The 22,335-nt window shown below is 35.7% G+C and overlaps 1 protein-coding gene across 2 annotated transcripts; it reads right to left on the bottom strand.

Moving 5' to 3' along the window:
* Positions 1-2,028: 2,028 nt before the first annotated feature.
* LIPN (lipase family member N) lies at positions 2,029-20,236 on the bottom strand. Of its 2 annotated transcripts, XM_010379615.2 has the most exons (10): positions 20,111-20,236; positions 18,716-18,831; positions 17,925-18,042; positions 15,652-15,850; positions 13,882-13,991; positions 11,395-11,531; positions 9,346-9,492; positions 5,784-5,855; positions 5,163-5,234; positions 2,029-2,908 (listed from the first exon to the last, which is right to left on the bottom strand). In XM_010379615.2, the coding sequence occupies exons 2-10, from the start codon at positions 18,821-18,823 to the stop codon at positions 2,675-2,677; spliced, it is 1,197 nt and encodes a 398-aa protein (XP_010377917.1). In that variant the 5' UTR covers positions 18,824-18,831; positions 20,111-20,236; the 3' UTR covers positions 2,029-2,674. The 2 variants fall into 2 exon arrangements, with proteins under 2 accessions (XP_010377917.1, XP_030797341.1); XM_030941481.1 differs by lacking the exon at positions 5,784-5,855.
* Between the last annotated feature and the right edge of the window lie 2,099 nt (positions 20,237-22,335).

Below are 22,335 nucleotides of genomic sequence, written 5' to 3'. Positions count from 1 at the left end.
TTAGTGTGATAGTGGAGAGTTCTATGTCGTAATTGCTTCTGTTTTCAAGCTACTTAAAATGTATTAGGGCGGTAGACTTACACAAAACTCTCCAAAAAGATAATTTGGAAGCATAATAAAAAGTGATGTAGGCTGGGCGTGGTGACTCATGCCTGTAATCCCAGCATCTTGGGAGGCCGAGACAAGGTGGATTGCCTGAGGTCAGGAGTTTGAGATCAGCCTGGCCAACATAGTGAAACCCCGTCTCCACTAAAAATGCAAAAAAGTGCTGGCCATGGTGATGGGCACCTGCAATCCCAGCTACTCGGGAGGCTGAGGCAGGAGAATTGCTTTAACCTAGGAGGCGGAAGTTGCAGCGAGCTGAGATTGCACCATTGCACTCCAGCCTGGGCAACAAGAGTGAAACCCCGTCTCAAAAACAAACAACAACAAAAACAACAATAAACCCAAGTGATTTAGAAGAAGGAACAGTAATTCTAGGGCATATAGTTCACGGAAAACATTTCAGAAATGGTGGTATTGTGGCCAGACCTTGGTAAATGTGGGAAACCTTCCTTTGAGAAGAGAATGCAGAGGTGATCAAAGTTGAACAAAGCCCTGATGGTGAAACATGTGCCTTGTTCTTTGGTTAGTGAGTCTCAGAAAGGCCGTCACTTGAGCAAGACTTTGCCTCTCTGAAACTGATTATACCGTTTGCAAGAAATTCACCAAAGTTCAGAGTCAGAATTTACATGTGACATAAATTTGTGTTGAATGACATTAATGTTATTATTTACCTTGTTCTATTAAAAATAGCAATGAGATATTGAGGCTTGGGAAACTAGAGTAACCTGGTCTCTTTCAAGGTTGTGAGCCAAATTTCTTGGTTTGTATAAGTAAGAAAAATAAGGAGAAACATTGTCAACATATCTAAAAATTTGTATTACAACTCTGTGGCCAAGTTCCCCATCAGTAAAGTGTTGCTAGACTCCATTCCTGCTTGAAAGTTATCTTGGTATTCCAGACAAAATAATGAAATGTATTATAATTAATCTGACTGCACCTAGCTCTAGTATTAGGACATTTTCTGGACCCTAGAGTCCTCCAAGGCATGATTCTCCTCCTGAAAGTAAGCCTTTTATGGCTTCGAAAGCCATCAATTATTTAGCCTACATAAAAATGTATAATAAAATATGTATTCTTTTATGTTTATCTTCCTTTACTGAATATTAAATTTGTGAGATTTAGACAAGTTGTAACATTATATCATTACTATATTAAAAATTAAAAAGTATAAATAACTCATGTTACTACCCTGACACAACTAATTTTATTTTTTATATTGCTTCAGTTTTCATTATATACAAATATTTTATAAAGACATAATTGTTTTAATATTTGTATATACTTGCAATCACATAGTTCTACCAGTTTCATTTTCTTCTCTTCACACATAACATTATATCATGGGTATTTTTCCATATTATCACATGGTTTTCATAGTGACCATCATTCCCCATCAATACTTATACATTAAATTGATGAATGCTAGTTTTGAGAGAAGAATGGCTCCAGGGGCCAGCAGCTTGTGGATTTGCCAGCAGAGCAGGGCAGTATTATGGAGCTGGCTCTGGATTTTCCAAGGATCATCTCTGTTAGAGAGTACAGAAGAAGGATATCAGCCTGCATCAGAACACTTGATCAGATTTACAAACTTGCTCAGAATCTTTTGTTGGCATCTTCTAATCCATTTTCTATGCAGCAGCCAAAGTGATCGTTACAAAAATATGGCGATCAGGTTTCCGTTAGGTAAAATATTTTGGTGGCTTCTCATTGCCTTTAATATGAAGGAAGAGAATGCTTAATGTTTAGAGACTAACTAGCCTAGTAGTTTCTGCTTCGATCTTTAGCTTAATCTTTTATTGTCAGTTTCCTATCTGTCAGTTTTTCATGGAATGTTCAAAACCCTCAAAGAACAAAAAGCCTGTAAAGGGGGCATTACATGCTAAACAAAGAAGCCTCCCTATGATTATAAAATGATATTGATGCTGTAGAATTTATTTCTGCTTAAATAAGAAAGATTTTATACATGTATCCTATTATGGGTTCAAGATTCCATTTACCCAGATAGCCAGGGATAAGATTATAAGAGGAGATGGCTTCTCTGGAAGAATCTTTGGGGACTTTTTTGAATTTTTCATGTTGAAAATACCTAAAAAGTAAAAATGTCTAGTATATCTTCAGGATAGCTAAGAAACTCTTATAAAGAAGTTACAGGCCCTCCTCCTAATCCCACACTCTGTCCATTGCCATAGCAACCCATATAAATAAAATGACAATAGAGGTTTCCATATAGGACCTTAAAGGAATTTCACTGTTCCTTTGAAGCTTTAGACATTTCCATACTTCATGGTATGCCCTAAAAATTACAATTTAATTAGACTTAAATATCAGAGTAGCAACTTACTTATATTTTTGCCCAATCTACCTCATTGTTTATAAGGACCTGTAGATGGTCCCATGCAAAGATGTCTCTAAACATAAATAACACTAACACAATTAACTTGGAAAACAGACTCCATTGTGCATCTCCCCCAGGGTGCTGGGGGACAACATCATTGTTGGTTACTATTTTTTTTTAAAGTCCCTTATGGGCTTGGAAGTAACTTGTAACTGAAAAGTAAATGCATTGCATTTAAGAATATGCCTTCATTAAAGCTATGATTTCACTGTACATCCGTTGAGGGGCATCGAGGCCCCAGACAAAATCAAAGTGGTTCCAATCTGGCAATAGCTTAAAGTAACGAAGACTCTTGATTTGAGGGAGTATCCTGGCCACATCTTGGGGTGTTACAAGGACATCATGTCCACCAGCCCAAATAGCAGTAGGCACTTTCATGGCAGTCAGGTCATATATAGGCGGATGAGTCTGTGGGAGAGAAAGCAAGGGCATTCATGAGAGGAGGCTCCTCAAAGCAATAACTACAAAGGCTGCTAAATGAATATGGACGATGGCCATAGTTGTGTTAGGCACCAGTGACATAGGAAGAAAACATACAATGGTCTCTACCTTCAAGAAATTTGCCAAAGAGGGAGAAAGGCAAGATAGCTAAGCAAATATTTGTATACAAAGTAAGGTATGTTAAATGCCATAAACACTCCCAAAATAAAATGGAAGTAAGACAAAAAACTATTTCCACCTGAGGGCTTCATAAAAAGAGGGGTCCTGTGAAATGACTCTTGAGGGAAGGTTGCATTTTGACAGCAGAGATGAGGGTGGGTGGGAGGCAGGAAGAGTTTGTAGGCTATGATCAGGAATGGCAAGATTCCCAATGTACCTGGAGAACAGAATATGTAAGGGGATATGATAGGACATAAACTTGGAGGCAGATAGTCAAGGTCTGAATGTCAGGCTAGGAAATTTGGACATATTTTGGAAGTTTTGGAGACAAGGTAGGGTCATTTCTCAGAGGTCTGTCTTCAGACTACCGTGTGGGCAACAGTTAATGGAATCACCTAAAGAAAGAACAGGTTGAAGGCAAGTCCTGAAAAAATCTAGATGAGTAGTAGAAATGGTCCAAATTAAAGCTATTGGGATGGCTGACTTCTCCAAGGAAGAAGGAGAGTTTTGAAGAATCCTCTGGGAATGCTAATCATTTCAGAGTGGTGAGAGGAGGAGTAGCCAGTGCTTGGGACAAAGGCAACAATCACAAACAGAAGGAAAAGTCAGACATCACTGTGGGAACAGAGATAATGCTGTGAACTTGAGGACAGAGCAAACTGTTGAGACTAGTTTTTTGGAGGGAATGTAATAAAAATTGGCATCAACTAAGATTAATTCACAAAATAGGACTGGCTTGGAGCAGAGTAGGACCAGCTAACTGTGGATAAATTCTAAGGACAGTAACTTTAGTACTTGACCATAATGATCTCAAATGTGTGTGTGTATTTTGTTTCAGGTTCTTGTAAACAATTTATAAATATAGCATGTTTATTAAAAATAATGGAAGAAAACAGACATATGTGAAGTCCAAAATGAGAGTCCCTTACTGTTTCATGTCCATCCACTTCTTTTCTTCTTTCTTCCTCTCTCTGAAGATAACCACGTTAACATTTATTTTTTTTTCTAGACCTTTTCTAAGCATTTGCAAATACATGTATTTGTGTCTAAAAATAGTGTCAGCAGCAGGGAAAAAACTTTTAGGGGTGATAGAAATGTCCTATATTTAGATTGTGGTGTGGTTACACCAATAGATATATTTGTCAAAACTCATTAAATGGGACACATAAAATTGGTAATGTTATTATATGTAAATCATGTCTTCAACTGATTTTTAAAAATAAAATATACATGGTCTATCTCTTGTAGTGGTTTTAAGGATTGGTAGAATTATTCCTCTAACAGACCAATTCATTACTGAGAAATTGATTAGTCTGATTGTTTTGGTCCTCAGAAACAACTTATTAATAATTGATCTATGGTTGCACTAGTAAATAGCTTAAAATATGATAGCCTGGGAAAATGCTTAAAACAATTTAATTTGTTTAGTTCATACTTATAAGCCAAGCCCCTGGCTATGAGAACAGAAAAGTGGTGACAGGATTAATTAAAAGTACAGTGCTAAACGAGTCTACATATTTTTATGTCTTAAAGCTATATGGAAAAAGATGCCTTATGACCCAAGTCTTCAATGTTGGGTAATACTTATTCAACTTTCATGTGGAATTCTAATTTTTCTGTTGGTATTAAAAAGTGTATATTCATTTATGCTGTAAAGATTTTTATGAAACAATTTCTATTATTATGTAGCCATTAAAAATATATTTAAAAACCCCTCAGTAATGTTAGTCATCTCTTACTATAGCTTAAGTAAAATAGAAGGATTAAAAGTTGTATAAAAGTTATGTAATACTGAGAAAATTGGAATAAATACACCAAAATGTTAGTACATATAGTTATCTCTGGATGGAAGGATTACACATGAGCTAATTTCCTTTGTATATGCTTCTTTAATTTATAAATTTTCTGAAATAAATTAAAATTAAAATTAAACTTTTTTTAAAAAAAAAGTTCTATCAGTATAAATGCCACCAAATGACAGGTAGGAGTCTTTCCACCCTCAAATAATTTTTTATTATTATTTATCAAAATCAGCATTCTGGGGTTACTGTAAGTAGCTCACCTGATTGTAATGTTTCATATTATCGGCTTCATTTCCCCAGTCATAAGCTCTGAATTCGTCAGATTGGTAAAGCTGAAACAAATGTTTTTTAGAAAAAGAATAGTGAGGGTAAGAATCATGAGAGCTAACAGCAAATTTTAGAAAAATACTGTATGCTAGGAAGAAAACAGGGCTCCTAGATCACCAGAAGGATGTAAATACCCATTTTACAATTATGACAAGTGGAGCTCAACAGAAAAACGAGCAATAATCCCCCTTTGGTTTAAAGGAAAAGTTCATGGAAAACCAAGCCTCATTAGAAAGAAGTTAAATCCCAGATACTTCTCTCTGGAGAAGTCTCAGTTCTCCTGAGGCTTCCCTAGTTTACCTCTTGCTTCAGTTCAGGGACTATTTTAAAAACTCTGATTTAAGATGGTGTTCATTTGTGTCATCTACTTGGTCTGTACCATAAAATCCTTTCTGTTAAATTCCAGAGAAATCAAGGCATACAGAAGGCAGCAAGGACAAACTGGAAACAAGCTCTTAAGATTCTTAGGGTAGGCCTGTTAACAGGGTCAATTCTGTCTTTTTAAATATATTGAAAATAAGGATTGGAATGGTTTTCCATGACTAAGACTCTACCTGTTTTATATGCAGAATGTTCTGTATTGATGAACCAGTAGGAGCATGTGACATATACACATCCATTCGACTCTAAAGGAGATAAAACTCATATTACAGCAATTGCCCAACAAAATTTTGCCTTTCACAATCAGAGAAAAATGATGCACAGAAGAAACAAACAAGACTGGGGCTTCGAAAATAACGAGGTAGAATTATCTAGATAAATTACCATTTATGTCAATACTTGAATGTGAGCGAACCACAGACTGACTAATGGAATGGACTGCTTGACAGCAAACCTGTACCAGCTCTGAATCTGTAGGATAATTTGCTTATTTTCAAGTAGAAGGAACAGTAATGGTCATCATGGAGCAAAGCCAATTAGGAAAGGTTCTATGCGCAAGTGTGGGGGGGATGCGTGCATGCGCACCCAGGTGCACTGTCACAGATTAGATCAGAAAACCAGGAGTTCAGGCCCTGTTGTTGTTAATGATCAGCTTCGTGAACTTGGCCACCATATTTAACATCTTTGAGTTTCTGTTTTTTCATCTATTAAATGAACATACTAAAAGTCATACTACCAATTTACTAGGCTTTTATGGGGATAAGATAAAATATTGCAAAAGTAAAGCTAAAAACCAATTTTTTCCAAAGGTTATTTCAATATTTGTAAACATTATAGAGATGAAAATTATAGAGATAAAATAGTAATCATAATTCTATGTCTTAGAAAATAATGAATCTAAGAGAAACTATTAAAAATCTTTACTTTTGAACAAGCCAACTTTGAACAATGGTTCCTTGTGGGTTTCAGTCTAATACAATTTAGCTTCTTAGAGAATAGGAGTACAGAACAATTATCTTGCCACTGACTTCACTGTAACAGCCTCATTGGCTGCTATTTGGAATGCTAAAGACAACTATTCAACCACACCAGTCTGCGGATGTGAACTCTTCCTCCTCCTTCTTCTTGAATTCTCAATAACAGAAAATGAAGAGGTGATAAAACAGCACTGCTACTGCTTCATAAAGAGGGGATGCCATCTCCCTTCCACCTGTCCTGTTATTTTGTAGGTTAAGTGGTGAGTTTCATTTCAAAACAAAAGTCACCCACAAAGGAAGGAACATGTGAAATAAGATCAAAGTTTATCTGTGCTTCTCTCCTTTTTTAGGATTTTATTTTTAATGCAATATATTCAAATGTAATAAATTCAAATTGACTGTAGTAAGTTGTGGCTGACTGAGAATATGTAAGAAGCTACTACCCATTATAAAACATTCATTTTCCTAAATTTTGCCAGGGAATAGAAGAATGAAGCTGCCTATTCACTTCCCCAGTCTTCATATTCAAGGTTTGTTGAGTACTTAATCTTCTATGTATAGCAGACATCTACCTTCATGGTTCCGTATAAATTTTAGGCTTTTTTTAAATTTCAATGAAGAATGTCATTGGTATTTTGAAAGGGATTGCATTGAATCTGTAGATTGTTTTGGATAGTATGGACATTTTAACAATATTGATTCTTGCAATCCATAAACATGGAATACCTTTCCATTTTTTAATGTCATTTTCAATTTCTTTCATCAGTGTTTTACAGTTTTCATTGTAGAAATCTTTCACTTCTTTGGTATGGTTTATTCCTAGGTGTTTTATTTGTAGCTGTTATAAATGGATTACTTTCTTGTTTTTTTCTTTTTGTTTTTTTAAAAATTATTTGCTGTTGGCATATTGAAATGCTGCTGAATTTTGTATGTTGATTTTGTATCCTGCAAATTTAATGAATTAGTTCATCAGTTCTAGCAGGTTTTTTGTTGGAGTCTTTAGGTTTTTCTAAATGTAAGATTCTGAGCAAAAAGAAAAAAGCTGGAGCCATCACATGACCTGGCTTCAAATTATATTACAAAGCTGTAATAACCAAAACAGTATGATACTGGCATAAAAACAGACACACAGACCAATGGAACAGAATAAAGAACCCAGAAATAAATCCACACATTCATAGTCAACTAATTTTCAACAAAGGCATCAAGAACATACATTGGGGAAAGGACAATTTCCGCAAGAAATGATGCTGGGAAAACTAGATGTTAGAAATTAGATCTTTATCTCTTGCTATATACAAAAACAAAATAAAAATGGATTAAAGACAAATTTAAGACCTGAAACTATGAAACTACTAACAAACAAAAATTGCAGAAACACTCCAGGACATTGATCTGGGCCAATTTGAGGTAAGCCCTCAAATGCACAGGCAACCAAAGCAAAGATGAACAAATTAGATTACATCAAGCTAAAAAGCTTCTGCAAAGCAAAGGAAACCATCAACAAAGTGAAGTAACAACGTGTTGAATGAGGGAAAATATTTGTAAACTACCTATCTGACAAGGGATTAGTAACCAGAATATATAGAGGTCATATAACTCAAGTGCAAAAAAAAAAAAAAAAAAAAAAAAAAAAAATCTGATTAAACATGGGCAAAATATCTGAATAGACATTTCTCAAAAAAAGACATACAAACTTCCAAGAGGTACATTAAAAACAATGTTCAACATTACTAATCATTAGAAAAATGCAAACCAAAACTACAACGAAATACTATCTTATTCCAGTTAAAACAGCTTTTATCAAAAAGATAGGGAATAATGGATGCTGGCAAGAATGTGGAGAAAAGAGAACCCTTGCACAGACTTGTTAGGAATGCAAATTAGTACAGGCACTATGGGGAAGAGTAGGAGGGATCCTCAAAAACTAAAAGTAGAACTACCATATGATCCAGCAATTCCAGTGGTAGTTCTATATTAAAAAAAAAAAAATCCATGGAAGAGACATTTGCAACCCCATGTTTACTGCAGCACTATTCACAATAACCAAGATATGAAATCACCCTAAGTGTCCATCAACAGATGTGTGGATAAATAAAATGTGGTACATTTTGACAGTGAAATACTATTCAGCCATAAGAATAATGAAATTATGTCATTTGCAATAATGTGGATGAAACTGGAGAACATTACATTAAGTTAAATAAGTCAGGGTATAAAAAGACAAATACTGCATGTTCTCACTCATATAGGGGAGTTAAAAAAAAAAGAAACTGACCTTATAGAGATAGTGAGTAGAATGATGGTTACCAGAGACTGGAAAGGGTAGTAGGGATGGGGGAAGGATAAAGAGGCATTGGTTAATGGGTACAAAAGTACCATTAGAAGGAATAAAGTCCTGCATGCACAATAGGATGACTATAGTTAACAATAATTCATTATATATTTTAAAATAACTAGAAGAGTCAAATCAGAATGTCTCTAACAAAAAAAATGATAAATGCTTGAGGTGATGGATATCCCAATTACCCCGACTTGTTCATTACACATTGTGTGCTTATATCAAAATATCACATGTACCTCATAAATATGTACAACTATTATGTACCCATAAACATTTTTAAAAGCAAAATAAAATCTGTCTTTAAGTGTTTGGAATATCATATGAATTTATACAGTAAATAGATACATCAAAATGAGTCAAAGGAAAGCTGGAATTTCTTAAGGTATCAAATGGCCCTATAATTATCACACATACCTGATTCATATTTTTCTTGTTGGATCCAGCCCATAAGGACATAAATTCACTGCATATCAACCAGAGTATCTTATTGTTGCAGATTTTGGTAGAAGATATCTTCTTTTTCTTATCTTCTAAAAAGAACCCTTTGGTACCAAAAACAGCCTATGAAAGTAAATAATAATTACCTTTGAATGAGATAAAATATTTGCAAACTATCCATATTACAAGGGATTAGTAACCAGAATATTTAAGGAGCTCAACTCAATAGCAACAACAACAATGACAAGAAGCCCAAATAGCAAGAACAAAAAACCAGAATTCAAGAATCATCTTCAGACTTCTTGACATTTCCTTCCTTCTAGGAAAGAGCCATGCTTGGGGATCTATTTGTACTCCTGATTCAGTCAAGGAGACCAAATTATTCAGGAAAGGTGACTTAGGAATCTATCTCCAAATGAGGAAGATTATCAAACATTACTTACAGGGAGATTGCAATAAAGGCTCTCAATCCCAAATGCACTTCTCCATAGTGAAGCTTCCCTGTATTCTGCCCAGTCAATGCTTGCCAATATATTTTCTCATTAATTGGTACGAAATGTAAAACAGTTTTTCTTAAGGTCAAATAATACCTTGAATATGAGGGAAAATCGGGGTTTTCCATGTTACCCATGTGCACATTGCATTCGAGTACTGTCCCAGATTAGCCAGCTCTCAGGCTGAAAAATAGAGAATGGCGAACCAAAGAGAAGGAACCATTGAACAGAAAAGATATGATAATGTCGCAAAGGCAGCAAAATTGAAACTTCCAGCACTTGGGAAAGTAAACTTGGATGGGGATTCCTGATGGGGTCTTGGAGCTTCTGGGGGAAACTGATGGAAGAAAAGAGCAGGAAATGGGACTTAAAAGTAGCAGGAATATTGACAGTGGGAAATGTGAAACTGAGCTAACCCAGGAACATTATTTGCCTTGTAGCTGACCTATGTAGGAAGAGCAACACATACAACACATATATGTATTTACAGATAGATGTGTCTCTCTCTGAATTTAATTTAACAAATTAGTTTGCTCATGCTGCCCAAATATAGAAAACATTAAAAACTAACTGATGGCAACACATTTTGAAATAAACTAGAAAAGCTATTGAATAAGGAAGTTACATCATTTGTGCTCTCAGTAAACAGTACAATGAAATTGTTATCAGACCAATCATTAGGCCCTATGGAAATTCTTCCTTGTGTTAGCTCACAAATAATTTTTTTTTCCATTCCTACCACTCCACCCCAAACCAAGATCTCATTTTCTTATATATGAATTATTTTGATATTCTAGCTGGTCTCCTTGACTTCAGATTTGGCCCAAATCCATTTTATCCATCATCCCAAATTCAAAGGCCAATTTTGAATTAGATTAAATGCTATGTTCATTGTGGCAATGACCTTGTAAAGAAACAAAAGCAAAGAGAAAAAAAAAAAAAACCTCTTTAATAGATAAAATTCCAAATCCACAATTGGCAACCAAATGACTTCTTCAACTCTTGAAAAATAACCAATAAATATTTGAATTAATACTTGAGTTGTAATACATTTAGGCTTTGGAATCTTAGCTTTAGTAAATTAGGGCAAGTTTCCATGTTGGAAGCAATATATTAATTAGGTTTTTTAAATGTCAAAATTGGACACATCAGTGATTATGGGTAACTTGAAGTGTCTTTCATTTGGGCAATATGAATTCATTGACCTACCTGACTAAATGGAACAAAAAATACTTGGGAAAACAAGAAAAATTTTTGTTGACATACAGCACTCAGCTCAGCTAGAGATTCTGACAGATACTCAGCTCTGCTAATGACCTTGTAGAGTAAATTATATTACAGAACCTGCAGATACTATGACACAGATATGCGCACACACGGAGACACACATACACAAGCACATGCCCACAGAGTCTAAGTTCTATAGATTTTATCTAAATTTCCTACTTTTACTTTACAGTAGATTTGAAAATAATAAGGATTTCTGATCCAAAATGAGATCCTCAGGTACATGTTGGTGAAAGGAGCCTACCTTGATTATGGAATTTGGAAGTAGAAAAAAACTGGTAAAAATGCCCGTGGGATATTTGAATGAGATCACAGGACCCAAGGCAAAATTCATTTTGATTCTTTGTGCCAGTTCAGGCATGGTGGAAAAGGCTACAAACCCTGAGAGAATAGGAGACAAGACAATCTTGTAAAAATAAATACTTATGCAATGTTTCTAACAAAAATGGGGCTCTGCTTAGTCATTTTTCCTTCTATCGTGATCATATTGGGGATGAATTGGAAGGCTTCTGGGTTATTCTACAAAGATAATCTGCCTTCAGTCTTCTCTGCTCTCAAGTCTCCAATTTTATTTTATTCTATTTATGGACAATTTGACTTGACTAGGGGAAATGGAGTAGCTGGCAGGGGAAAGGTGATGGTTAAGCTGTCAGAGTAGCTACTACTGTGTGAACTGAAGGTGACCTCACTTCCCAAGCATGGGGTAAATGCTGGCAACATTCTCATTTCATCCCTAACTCTGAGATGCCAGAACGAATCACAGAGCTTCCAGAAGCAAATACCCTGTCACAGGAGGTGAATTGATTTCTTTCTACAGCATCACCCAGTTATTCCAACAGGTTTTCTTTCTCACTATGGAGTGAAATTTCACTGCTCCCAGTGGCTTGCTGGGTATTTATCAACCCTCTAGACTCTTCCCTGTTTCCAAAAAGAAAGGAGCTTTCCCTAGCGTCCATGATGGCCCAGTAAGGACCGGGCGTCTCCATTTGCTTTGCTCTTTCAGCAGTAGCATTGCACCCCTTTGTATCTCTGTGAGGATGGAGATCAGCACGACACTGGGTAGGCTAGGAGGAATATCCATATAATTTGGTTTCCAGAGGTCCCTTCTTGGGCCTCCACTGGTGTGTGTGTGTGTGTGTGTGTGTGTGTGTGTGTGTGTGTGTGTACTGAAACACTTGTTGAAACATTGAAACTGTCTTGGCCAGATAAAGAAGAACTGAAATAATTGACTGAACAATTGATAAAAAGACTCTGAATCAGGAATAGTACTTCCCCAGAGGGTGTTTGGAAATGTGCAGAGGTGAGATTTTTGGGGGTCACTCTGACTGCAGAGCCCTGTTTAATGGGCTGGGACCTAAATGTCCTACAAAGAGTGGGTGCTCCTTATATAACAGAAATTGCTCTGTCCAAAACACAAACAACATTCACTAAAAAATTTTATGCCCTAAATGTAACACAGAGCACAGATAATCAAATTCTCCATGTTTTTTTTTTCTTTTTTTGCAGATCAAGTATAAGATCAGATCTAAGTCCTACCCACTTTCCAAAACCAACTAAAGTCATTCCTTCTCTATACCATTTCTCCAGAATCCTTACACACCCCATTGGTGAAATCAGATACACCTGGTTTGAATCTGTGTTCTGAACTTGTGTTTCTTCTTCTATGAGATGGAGATAATAACAGTCGGGTTGTTTTGAAGATCAGAGGGAGATACTGTGGGAAAGGTCCTGAACACAAGACCGTACACATAACGAATGCTCAATACGTGTTAGACACTATAATTATTTGCCTATTAGTGGCATTTTTGATCTCCTGTGAGTTCTTTGACACTTTTTTAGTATATGCTCTCTGATGCTAGCTAACTGCTTGTTCTGAGCTTGGAAAGTGCCTATCAATCTAAAGTACTAATTAATATATGTTACTGATGATCGTGGTGATAATGAAAGTATTTCCCTAAACTAAAATAATGCATTTTCACATGATTTATTCTCTTAAAATTGGAAACTTTCGTGGAAATGACAAATTCAAAGCTTTTATTAGTATGAGTTCCTTTCAACTTTTACTTGGAACTAAATTATTGATTTCTTTTCAAACTATCTGGAAAGTAAATTGTAAAGTAAATTAAGTAAAGTAAGTAAATTAAGAAGTAAATTGTCAATTTAAAAAACTTAAAAAATTTCTACATACTGCTTATGTTTACTTGTTATTTCATAAATACTAAATCACACACTAAATAGATCAGCTCAACTGATTTATTATAGTAAGCTTTTGTGTTCCAACAAACAAATATAACCATGTCTTTTCAGTTTGTTTAAATATAAGTATAAGCCCCTCCCTTTTATTTTTTAAAAATCCCATTTGGGTTGTGAGAAAGAGATGATTGATGCACATTCATTATGTTTCAGCCATAATCCATGGCATTAAATTTTACTTTTTCAGCTCAGAGGGAATCTAGAAACTTACTCTGCAGAATCATTTATTTGAATGTGGAGCACACGTTATTCCTGGGAAATTGCATCACCATAGTCAATATGCTGCTGTGACCAGAGACCCAGGAAAGGTTTGCCCTACATATAGTCTGTACACTGCAGGCTCATAGCTACTCAGAGTATTAGGGTTATTCCCAGCAGAGGACAGAGAATTGAAGGCACTATAAATAGCAGTTATTTTATTCCAACATAAAGATGAACTCCTGTAAGACTCTGAGAACACTGACCCTCAAAAACATACCTATTGTAGTGCCAAGTGAATGTCCAATGAAATACAATTTCTCCTGACCAGTTTTATTTACAATGAAGTCTATGACTCCTGGGAGATCATATTTGGCCATTTCATCAAAACTGCAAAATAAAACAGGGGCTTTTATAAATACTTGCAAGTTTAAGTTTAAAACTCAGAGCACTTGCTCACTTCTTTTTTACACACAGATTCTATGCTGTTTACTTAGATTCAGTGTGTATTTCATTATTTATCCAATTATATGTAGGCTATTGTAGCTTTTTGTTTTTCTGCATATATACATTTTACTTCCTCATAAGAGGAACGCTTTCAAGACCTGTGTATGATGTTTGAAGTTCAACCTTATGATTCCTCCTCTTCCTTCCCTTCTCTTGCTTTTCTTTGCCCTCCCTTTCCCCATCTGGTTTGCACGCTTCTACTTTTGACTCCCCCATGAGGCTTCACAATTCTTAGGGCCATTTAATACCCATCTTTGGAAACAGGACTTTTGTAAATCATGATTCTACCATTTATGAGCTTTGCAACTCTTGAGAAGTTACTGAAATGCTCTGAGCCTATGTTTTCTCATTTGAGAAATAAACAGGGTAGTGCCTGGTTTACAGGGCTGCTAAAGGGGTTTAATGGTATGAAAGAAATGACTCTGGCTGCTAGTAAGCATTCATTAAGATGTTGTTAGTAGTATTCCTGTCCACATAGATACATATATATATGTGTGTGTGTATATATATATTTAATATATACCATATATTCCAATATTCCATAGTACCAGTATTTTGTTCTTCAGACAGGAGGAGCAAAAGGGCCTAGATAACATTTAGTCAAATCAGGTATTCCATAAGCCAGAAGCCTGTTTATTAAAAGGACATGTGAGGAAATCTATGGATTGGGACTTCCAAGAATAGGAGAATTGTTGTGACACCTCCTAAAGACTAGTGATACAATACTTCCTGATGCTTGCCCCTGCCCAAGAACTCTGACCATAACATTCTATTCTATTCCTCTACTCTTCTCAAACTTTCAGTGGGTACTGAATGTTCTATTAATGTAATAGGAATACACACTCTGTTCTAGCAGCCGGTTTACAAACCAACAGGGAGCTTAGGCCTGAAGAAAGAAAGTCTATTGCAGGCATCAGCCTGTCCTCTAGTGACAGTGGAAAACTCTTCCATTAAAAGAAACAATTAAGATATCAAAAAGATTCTTCTTCATTGCCCATTAACAAGGTTTTAAAAACTTAATATTGGAGTTTTCGTGAAAATGGTACTATGTGCGATCTCAATCACAGTTTCTCTAAATCAGTACAGTCCTGGTCCTAATCATCTTTACACAGTTGATTGGTCATCCAGAAGAAATGACTTGCAAAATTATCACTAAAATGAACATAAGCTTTGTGAGGTCAGAGAGTTGGTCTGTTCCCTGTTTGAGTGTTCGGGGCCTAGAACAGCACATACAGTAGCCACTCAGTAAACATTGGCTGAATGAATGCGCACACTAGTCATGATAATTTCCTCAGCTGTCTCTTTGGACATACTTTTAATGCATAAAATTGATGGAATTGGATGAAAAAATGATCTTGTTGAAATGCCATGCTTTGCCTGTGAAAAATCAAAGCTTCTTGCTGTTTCCCTCCTTTGAGATGTTAACAGAAACTACAAGGAGTTATATGACTTCAAGCGTCAAATAGTATCATTAATAGCACCCATGTTATTTTTTAAAAATTGCCTCCAATCTCCCCGTTGAGTTTTCTTAGCTAATATTTACCTAAAGGCCCAGAATTTCTCATCTGTCTCTGAGAGTGTTTTGTGTCTTCTTGACCAAGTGTTTCCCCGACTGTTTCCCATCCATACATCATAACCTGCATCTGCTAGAAGGAATCCAAGGCTTCCATTGGCATAATTCTCAAGCCAGTAGGCATTGTCTGCAAACAGGGCATGCTGCATATACACAACTGGCCGGGGACCTAGGGGGAGAAAGGGTAAGATGAGAGAGGGAAGGAGAGAAAGAGAGAGAGAGAGAGATAAATTTATGGTAAATAGAGCATGTCAGAAACATTACAGAAATACACACACATGCACACATGGTAAAACAAAAACTGTTTTCACTTTTCCCTTGTCAATAGTATAGAGCATTATAATCAGGTAACTTCAGTTTCTTGAGCACATATTTTGTACCTGGTGCTATGTTGACCTATTTATATGTATTAGCTTACTAAATTCTTACAACAACTCTATAAACTAGCTGCTATTTTGAGAACTCTCATTTTGTAGATGTGGAAACCAAACTTTATGTAGTTAAGTAACTTTCCCAGAGGGCCACCCAGATAAGAAGGCCAGAGCAGGGACTCAAACCCAGTTCTTTTTATGTCAAAGCCTGTACTGGTAACTACTCTGCTCTATGTATTCGTATACAGAAATTTCCTGGTTGTGAAATTTATCGTGCTTACTCAAGTCCGATAGCTCTTCCAGAGAGGAAGAAGAGGTGAGTGTAAATGGACACTGATTAGTTCCTCACCAAATTTCTATTCAAATCCCCATCCTCTGCCCAGTGGACAGCATTTAAAAACTACAATAGTATACTCAGCTCAATGTCCCTTTGCCAACTTCCAGATTCCTGAGGGAGAGAGAGCATTCAGGGAGATGCAAAGAACCAGGGCGGAAGGTCAAGTAAGGCACTATAATTCCATGACTAAGAGCACAGGCTCTGGAGCCAGGATGCCTGGGCTTCAATTCTGGTCTGTCAGCTTGCTATTTGTGTGACTTTAGACTTCTTAACATAACCGGTTGTGCCTTAATTTCATCATTTGTGAAATGGTGACTATTAGTGGTACCCATCTCATATTGTTGATGAGAGGTTTAACTGATTTAAATTATTTAGAACATTACATCTAATGAATGACCTTTAATTCTAAATCTTTCCAAAATTATCTCTACTTAAGCAAAACCTTTCCCGTAAAAGTTTTCTCCTTTTGTATTTCACAGCTCCTTCACATCTGTGCCTGGGATTGCCAGATTTGGTAAAAAATAAAAACAAAAGTAAGCAAAATGATCCAGGACACTCTACAAAATTTTTATAAATAGTGATAATAGTGAATAATGAATAGTGTATCTTAAAATGAGACTTATAAAAAATTATTTGTTGTTTATCTGATCTTCAAATTTAACTGGGTGTTTCATATTTTAACTAGTAAAACTACTCATATCTCACTCTCATTTTTCATTCTGAAACTGGAGATATAAGAGAGAGAGAATGTCAAACATGACTTCAACTGGTACTTACTATGTGTGGTGGGAGAAAAGATGCAAAATGAACATGGTAAGCAGCTGCCAATAAATTATTTGCTTTTGAACCATTGCAGATATTTTGCTTATTCTTATTTCTTCTTCAGAGGCTTTGCAGTTAAATTTTCCCTTTTAAGGAGTATCATTCCCCTGCTGTGGCATGGCTGGCCCCTCATTCTAGAATTCAAGCCTTATTGACACCATACTCTTTCACTCCATGAACCATCTATCTCTTAGATCAAATGTATGTGGATGTTAAGGTTTTCAGTCCTGGAAAACTTTTCAGAAATGCTGTTGTCATTTAACTAGATTGTTTTTCATCCTGCAGAGGGAGGCCCCTTGATTTTAGTGGGGGCAGGAGAGGCTCTTCTTGGGTGCCCCACAGTCAATTTCATACAACCCAGCAAATCTCCTTCTGACAATGAGGAGATCCATTTTCCTGGGACAAAGCAATTTTCCACATGATAAATCAGTAATGAGGTGACAAAATGTAGGCTCTGCCTTCCTGTTTACACCCTAACAAGTACCTCTGGTTGCAGTTAGCAAGATCAGTCTTGCTGTCTATATTTTTAGGTTCTTGACTGTCTTCAGATAATTATCAGGCAAAGAGTAAGCCTCCCTGTTAACTATTTAAAGTCTAATCCAATAATTCAAACCAATTTTGATAAACTCGGTTGATGCATATCTAGCACTAAATTCCTCCTGAGAAGGAGGAGGTCAATGCAGTCCCCTTTTCAGGAGAGACATATCTTGTACCTGTGCTCCTAATGTGTCTTCGCCCATAGGGAATTCTATTGACAAGGAGTATATACCCATCTTCAGTGGTGACTTCATACTCTTCACTGGGATAGCCATTATAGATGATGATTTCACTCTGCCCAGTAAAAATACAGTCATTAGTAGAACTTCTCCAAAGGATATAAAAAGGAATTAAAACAAACCATCTATTGTGTGCTTATTAGGGTGAATTATCTGAAATTTATAACACCAGGTAACTGTAAAATTAATAAAGTCTTAATACAAAATAAGCAGAATGTTCAAAAATGTCTACTATTGGCAAATATTTTGGAGGGTAGGGGAAAATTTAGCATTGACCCATTCTTTCTGACAAAGCTGTATTCTCAAGTCAGTTGTCTTTTGAGGCCCCTCTTGGTTTAAAAGTAATAGAACTATAGATCAATAGAAGACAATCATGTATATCAGCAAATAGCTTGATATTCTTAAAACATAAATTCAAAAGAGGAGTTCTATCTATAGAGAGACAGATAGATAGATAGATAGATGGATGGATAGATAGATAGATAGATAGATAGATAGATAGATAGATAGATAGCACAATAGCACAATAGCACAATTTTGGTTTCCATTACTGGACAGTATTCGTTTTTCAGTCAAAGATCTAACTAACTTGACTCTTGCAGAGGTCAAAAACCATCTATATTTTATCTGTTTTATCAGAGATTTTATGTTATAACAGAACCTTTTGTAACCTCATAATCCATTAGTCCTGCTTTATTTGATGTTCTTCACAGTTTTCCATGACTTACAGTATTCATCCACACCTCAGGATTCGCTTCATTTTCCAAATCAAGGAATCCACTAGCATTTAAAGTTCCACAGATCAAGCAAGTTGTTGTTAAAAGCAGCCACATCATAGAAATGCCTGGCATAAAACATTTAATATTCACAGATTAATTATATCTATTATTGTTGATTAATGAAATAAAATGATTAATGAAATAATTAATAATTAATGAAAACTTGAATAACACTGAAAGTGGATAATGTATTAAAGGGAATAAATACAGTGAACTAACTTTGAGCACTATTAATCTATTTTTTCATATAGAAGTTGTCTTGATTATAATCCAATTCCTAAAATGAAATAAATTTAACCAAGTATGGAGGCATTTTTGGTCTGTAATCAAGACTGAATTGCTTTAAGTCTTTGTTTGCCTACAATTTGCCAAAATATCTAAAGATTCAGAGGACAGGTTTTCATACCATGGCCAAGTGAAAAGTGGAGTTATCCCCTAGCTAAGCCCCATATCCCACAAAGTAAACAAGAAAAATGGATAAATAAAACTTTACCCAAACAAAAAAGCTTATGATTAGTTTCTAGTGATGTGACTATTTCTCATGTGGCACCCAAAGGCAAATTTTGCATATTTCAATGTGCAGTCTCACTTCCTTGCCATGGTTTAAAAGTATGTCTGTTCAAAGGTAGACCAACACTATAACACTAAACAGCATGCTCATCATATAAGTGCTGCAGTCAAATGGTCTAAATTTGAAGTCCGGCCTCACCACAAAAGAACATGTCTAACCTCCGGCAAGTGTTTTAGTAGCTTTGTCTCTTGATTTCCTTGTTAGTAAAATTGGGACAATAATGTAACCTATCTCATACTGTTATAGTGAGGATTAAGTCATATAACAGTGCACTGTAAGTTCTTAATAAACGCTTTAACTATTTTTCTTATAAAAGTGAGTGAGATATAAATATTAGAATTTATTATGACAAATTAAGATTTAACTTCTAGAAATGCAGAGTTTACTTCTGAAGCTAAATAGCTTTGCATACATTAGCTATGTGGTTGAAGATCATCTTATATCTGCAAATGTTATGAAACTTTTCAAATTGTATGAAATTAATAATAACCAATAGCTACTGAGTGTCCTTATGGTAGGCCTTGCTCTAAATAGTTCACATGTTATTTAAGCTCTCAAAATCTCCATAATTTTGGTACTATTATCCTCATTTTATCAATGAAAAAAAACAAAGGCTTAGAGAGATTTAAGACCTGCTCAAGGTCACAGAGCCAACAGGTGACAGATCTAGGATGGACACTCAGGCAGACTCACTGCAGAGCTCTTGCACCTGACTGCCGGTGCAACTGGCACCTTCCAACCTGCCTCCTGGTTATGATAGATCTTCATCTTACCTAGTTAGATGAGCTTCACCTGCTCCCAAGGACTCCTTAATGATGAAGAACTTCTGAACTTTTGCTTTTGACATCAGGCTGAAGAGTAAGAGATGATCACAGTGACAGTTAGAAGCTAGAGAGATGAGAAACAGGAAGCTTGTGAAAAGGAGGAAGCTTTAGACTGAGACACACACCCAAGGCGTGTCCCTGACACACCAAATGCTGTGATGCACTTGTAGGTTGGGAAATAGTGGTCTACATGATGCCAAATAACCAGTTTGACGGAATCCTTCATGTTTCCACTGAGTGTCTGTCATTGTTGGGAGGACTTAGCAATATTTTCAAACCAGTGTGTCAAACAGGGAAGTAGAACATACTCAAGATCTTAATGGGCTATTATCAGAGATAATAGTATCTCCCTTCCCCACTTGATCCTTCATGAGGATCAAACAGAGTAACATGTTTAAGGAACTAGTGCCAACCATGCAGTGTGTAGGGATATGTGTGACTGTAACTCGTTTGAGAAGATGAGGGAACCCTGACTCCAGGATCCTGAAACCAGAAGGAATTTGGAACTAGCAGTATGGCAGAGGAAACTAATTCACATGCCAAAGGGATTTAGCTTGCTGCCAACTTTGGCACAGTAACCTTTGTTTACACCAGTGGTTAAAGGCAGAAATGGAGGCCGAATAACAACAGTTTAGCTCTAAGCCCCACATGAGATACCAGATAATGGAGGTACATGTGCCTCAGTTTTCTACTTCACTTAGTATGCCTATGGAGCTTAAGCAGTAACCGAATCTCTTTCGTCGCCCAGCATGAAGAAGGGTAGGGAAAACTAGGTTGCTACCCAGCATCACATAGGAGTTTCAGTTCTATTAGTTTGGATTTATCCTCAAATCCTTAAATCTTTTTTAAAAAATGATATTTTGTATTGTCCAAATCGTAATATCTGTTTTAGTGAAGTGGGAAATTTCATGCCAATTAAACAAACGTGGAGTAAAAGGAAGTGTTTAGCTGGTCGGAACAGGGAAAAGTTATGTACCACTCCTTAATCATTTAGTCTTGATGAAAGACTCAAGCATGTTTTGCCCTGATTGATAGTATGATGGCATAGGTATGTGGATTTTCCTGGAATTTCTCATAGTTTTTAACTTCAAAAACAATCCTTTCTAATAAAACTTTAATGGTCTCTTTAGAAAGTTCTAGGAAGCACTATGTTATTATTATTAATATTGATTTGTTACCTTGACTTAATATGGAAATAGCACAAATATAGTTCAGTTTCACAGATCTTTACAGATTGTAGATTAGCTCAAATCTTAAAAGAGTTTCTACATCATTGACTCATTCCTTCCTCAACTTTGAGTTATTTGAATAATCAGGAAAATTCTTGTAATTCTTTTGTTTGTAAAGAAACAAAGTAATGTCAAAGAAATAAAGCTGAACTTTCTCCCAATGCTCCATCATTCTTCCTATATAAGCTTGCTATTTTAATATGTATTTATTACTGAATATTATATATGTTCTATATTATATATCATTCTACAATATTAATAATATATTCTATATTACACATTTTCTATATGATAAAAGTATATAAGAGATATATAATGTTATGTTTCTATTATATTTTTCAATACTCATACTGAAATTAATTTAAATGAATAAATTAAAACTTGTTCCTTGGCCCTGTGGGATACAAAATGGTAGCCCCTACTCTCTAGAAGCTCAAATTTTTCTGGTTTTATTTTTTTATTTTTTATTTTTTAAATAAAATTAGATGATAGTGGAGCTAGAAAGGGGTAACCTCTCAGAAGGCATGTAGTATTTTTGAAATCTTGGTTCAAGTATCATATTATGGCCTAAGCTAACTGCTTAATGATGGCTACTCATTCAGTTATGAAGATGGTGCAACATACATGGTTGAACATAGATCCTTGACTTTGGGATCTATCTGTAAAAGTGATTACTATTTTTCTTCCAATGTCCTATTCAAAACACATTTGCTATTACAGTGTGGTTGTCTTTTTGCTTGTTGGATTGCTTCTTTCTCCTCAAAGGCTGCTTTTTCAAATTTTCTCTTGAAAATAACTCAAAATTAAAAAGGTTAGGCCATAACCAGCAAAATAGAAACTAGTGAGAATTTTGAAAAAATAAATAATTTGAACCTCACACTTTTGAGACGAATTTCACCCTACAGTAAAAACTGTGCATGAACAAGAACCTGGATTTTGTCTCTT

The sequence above is a fragment of the Rhinopithecus roxellana genome, chromosome 11 (assembly GCF_007565055.1).
Source record: "Rhinopithecus roxellana isolate Shanxi Qingling chromosome 11, ASM756505v1, whole genome shotgun sequence".
NCBI lineage: Eukaryota > Metazoa > Chordata > Mammalia > Primates > Cercopithecidae > Rhinopithecus > Rhinopithecus roxellana.
This window is presented reverse-complemented; position numbering and strand designations above follow the sequence as displayed.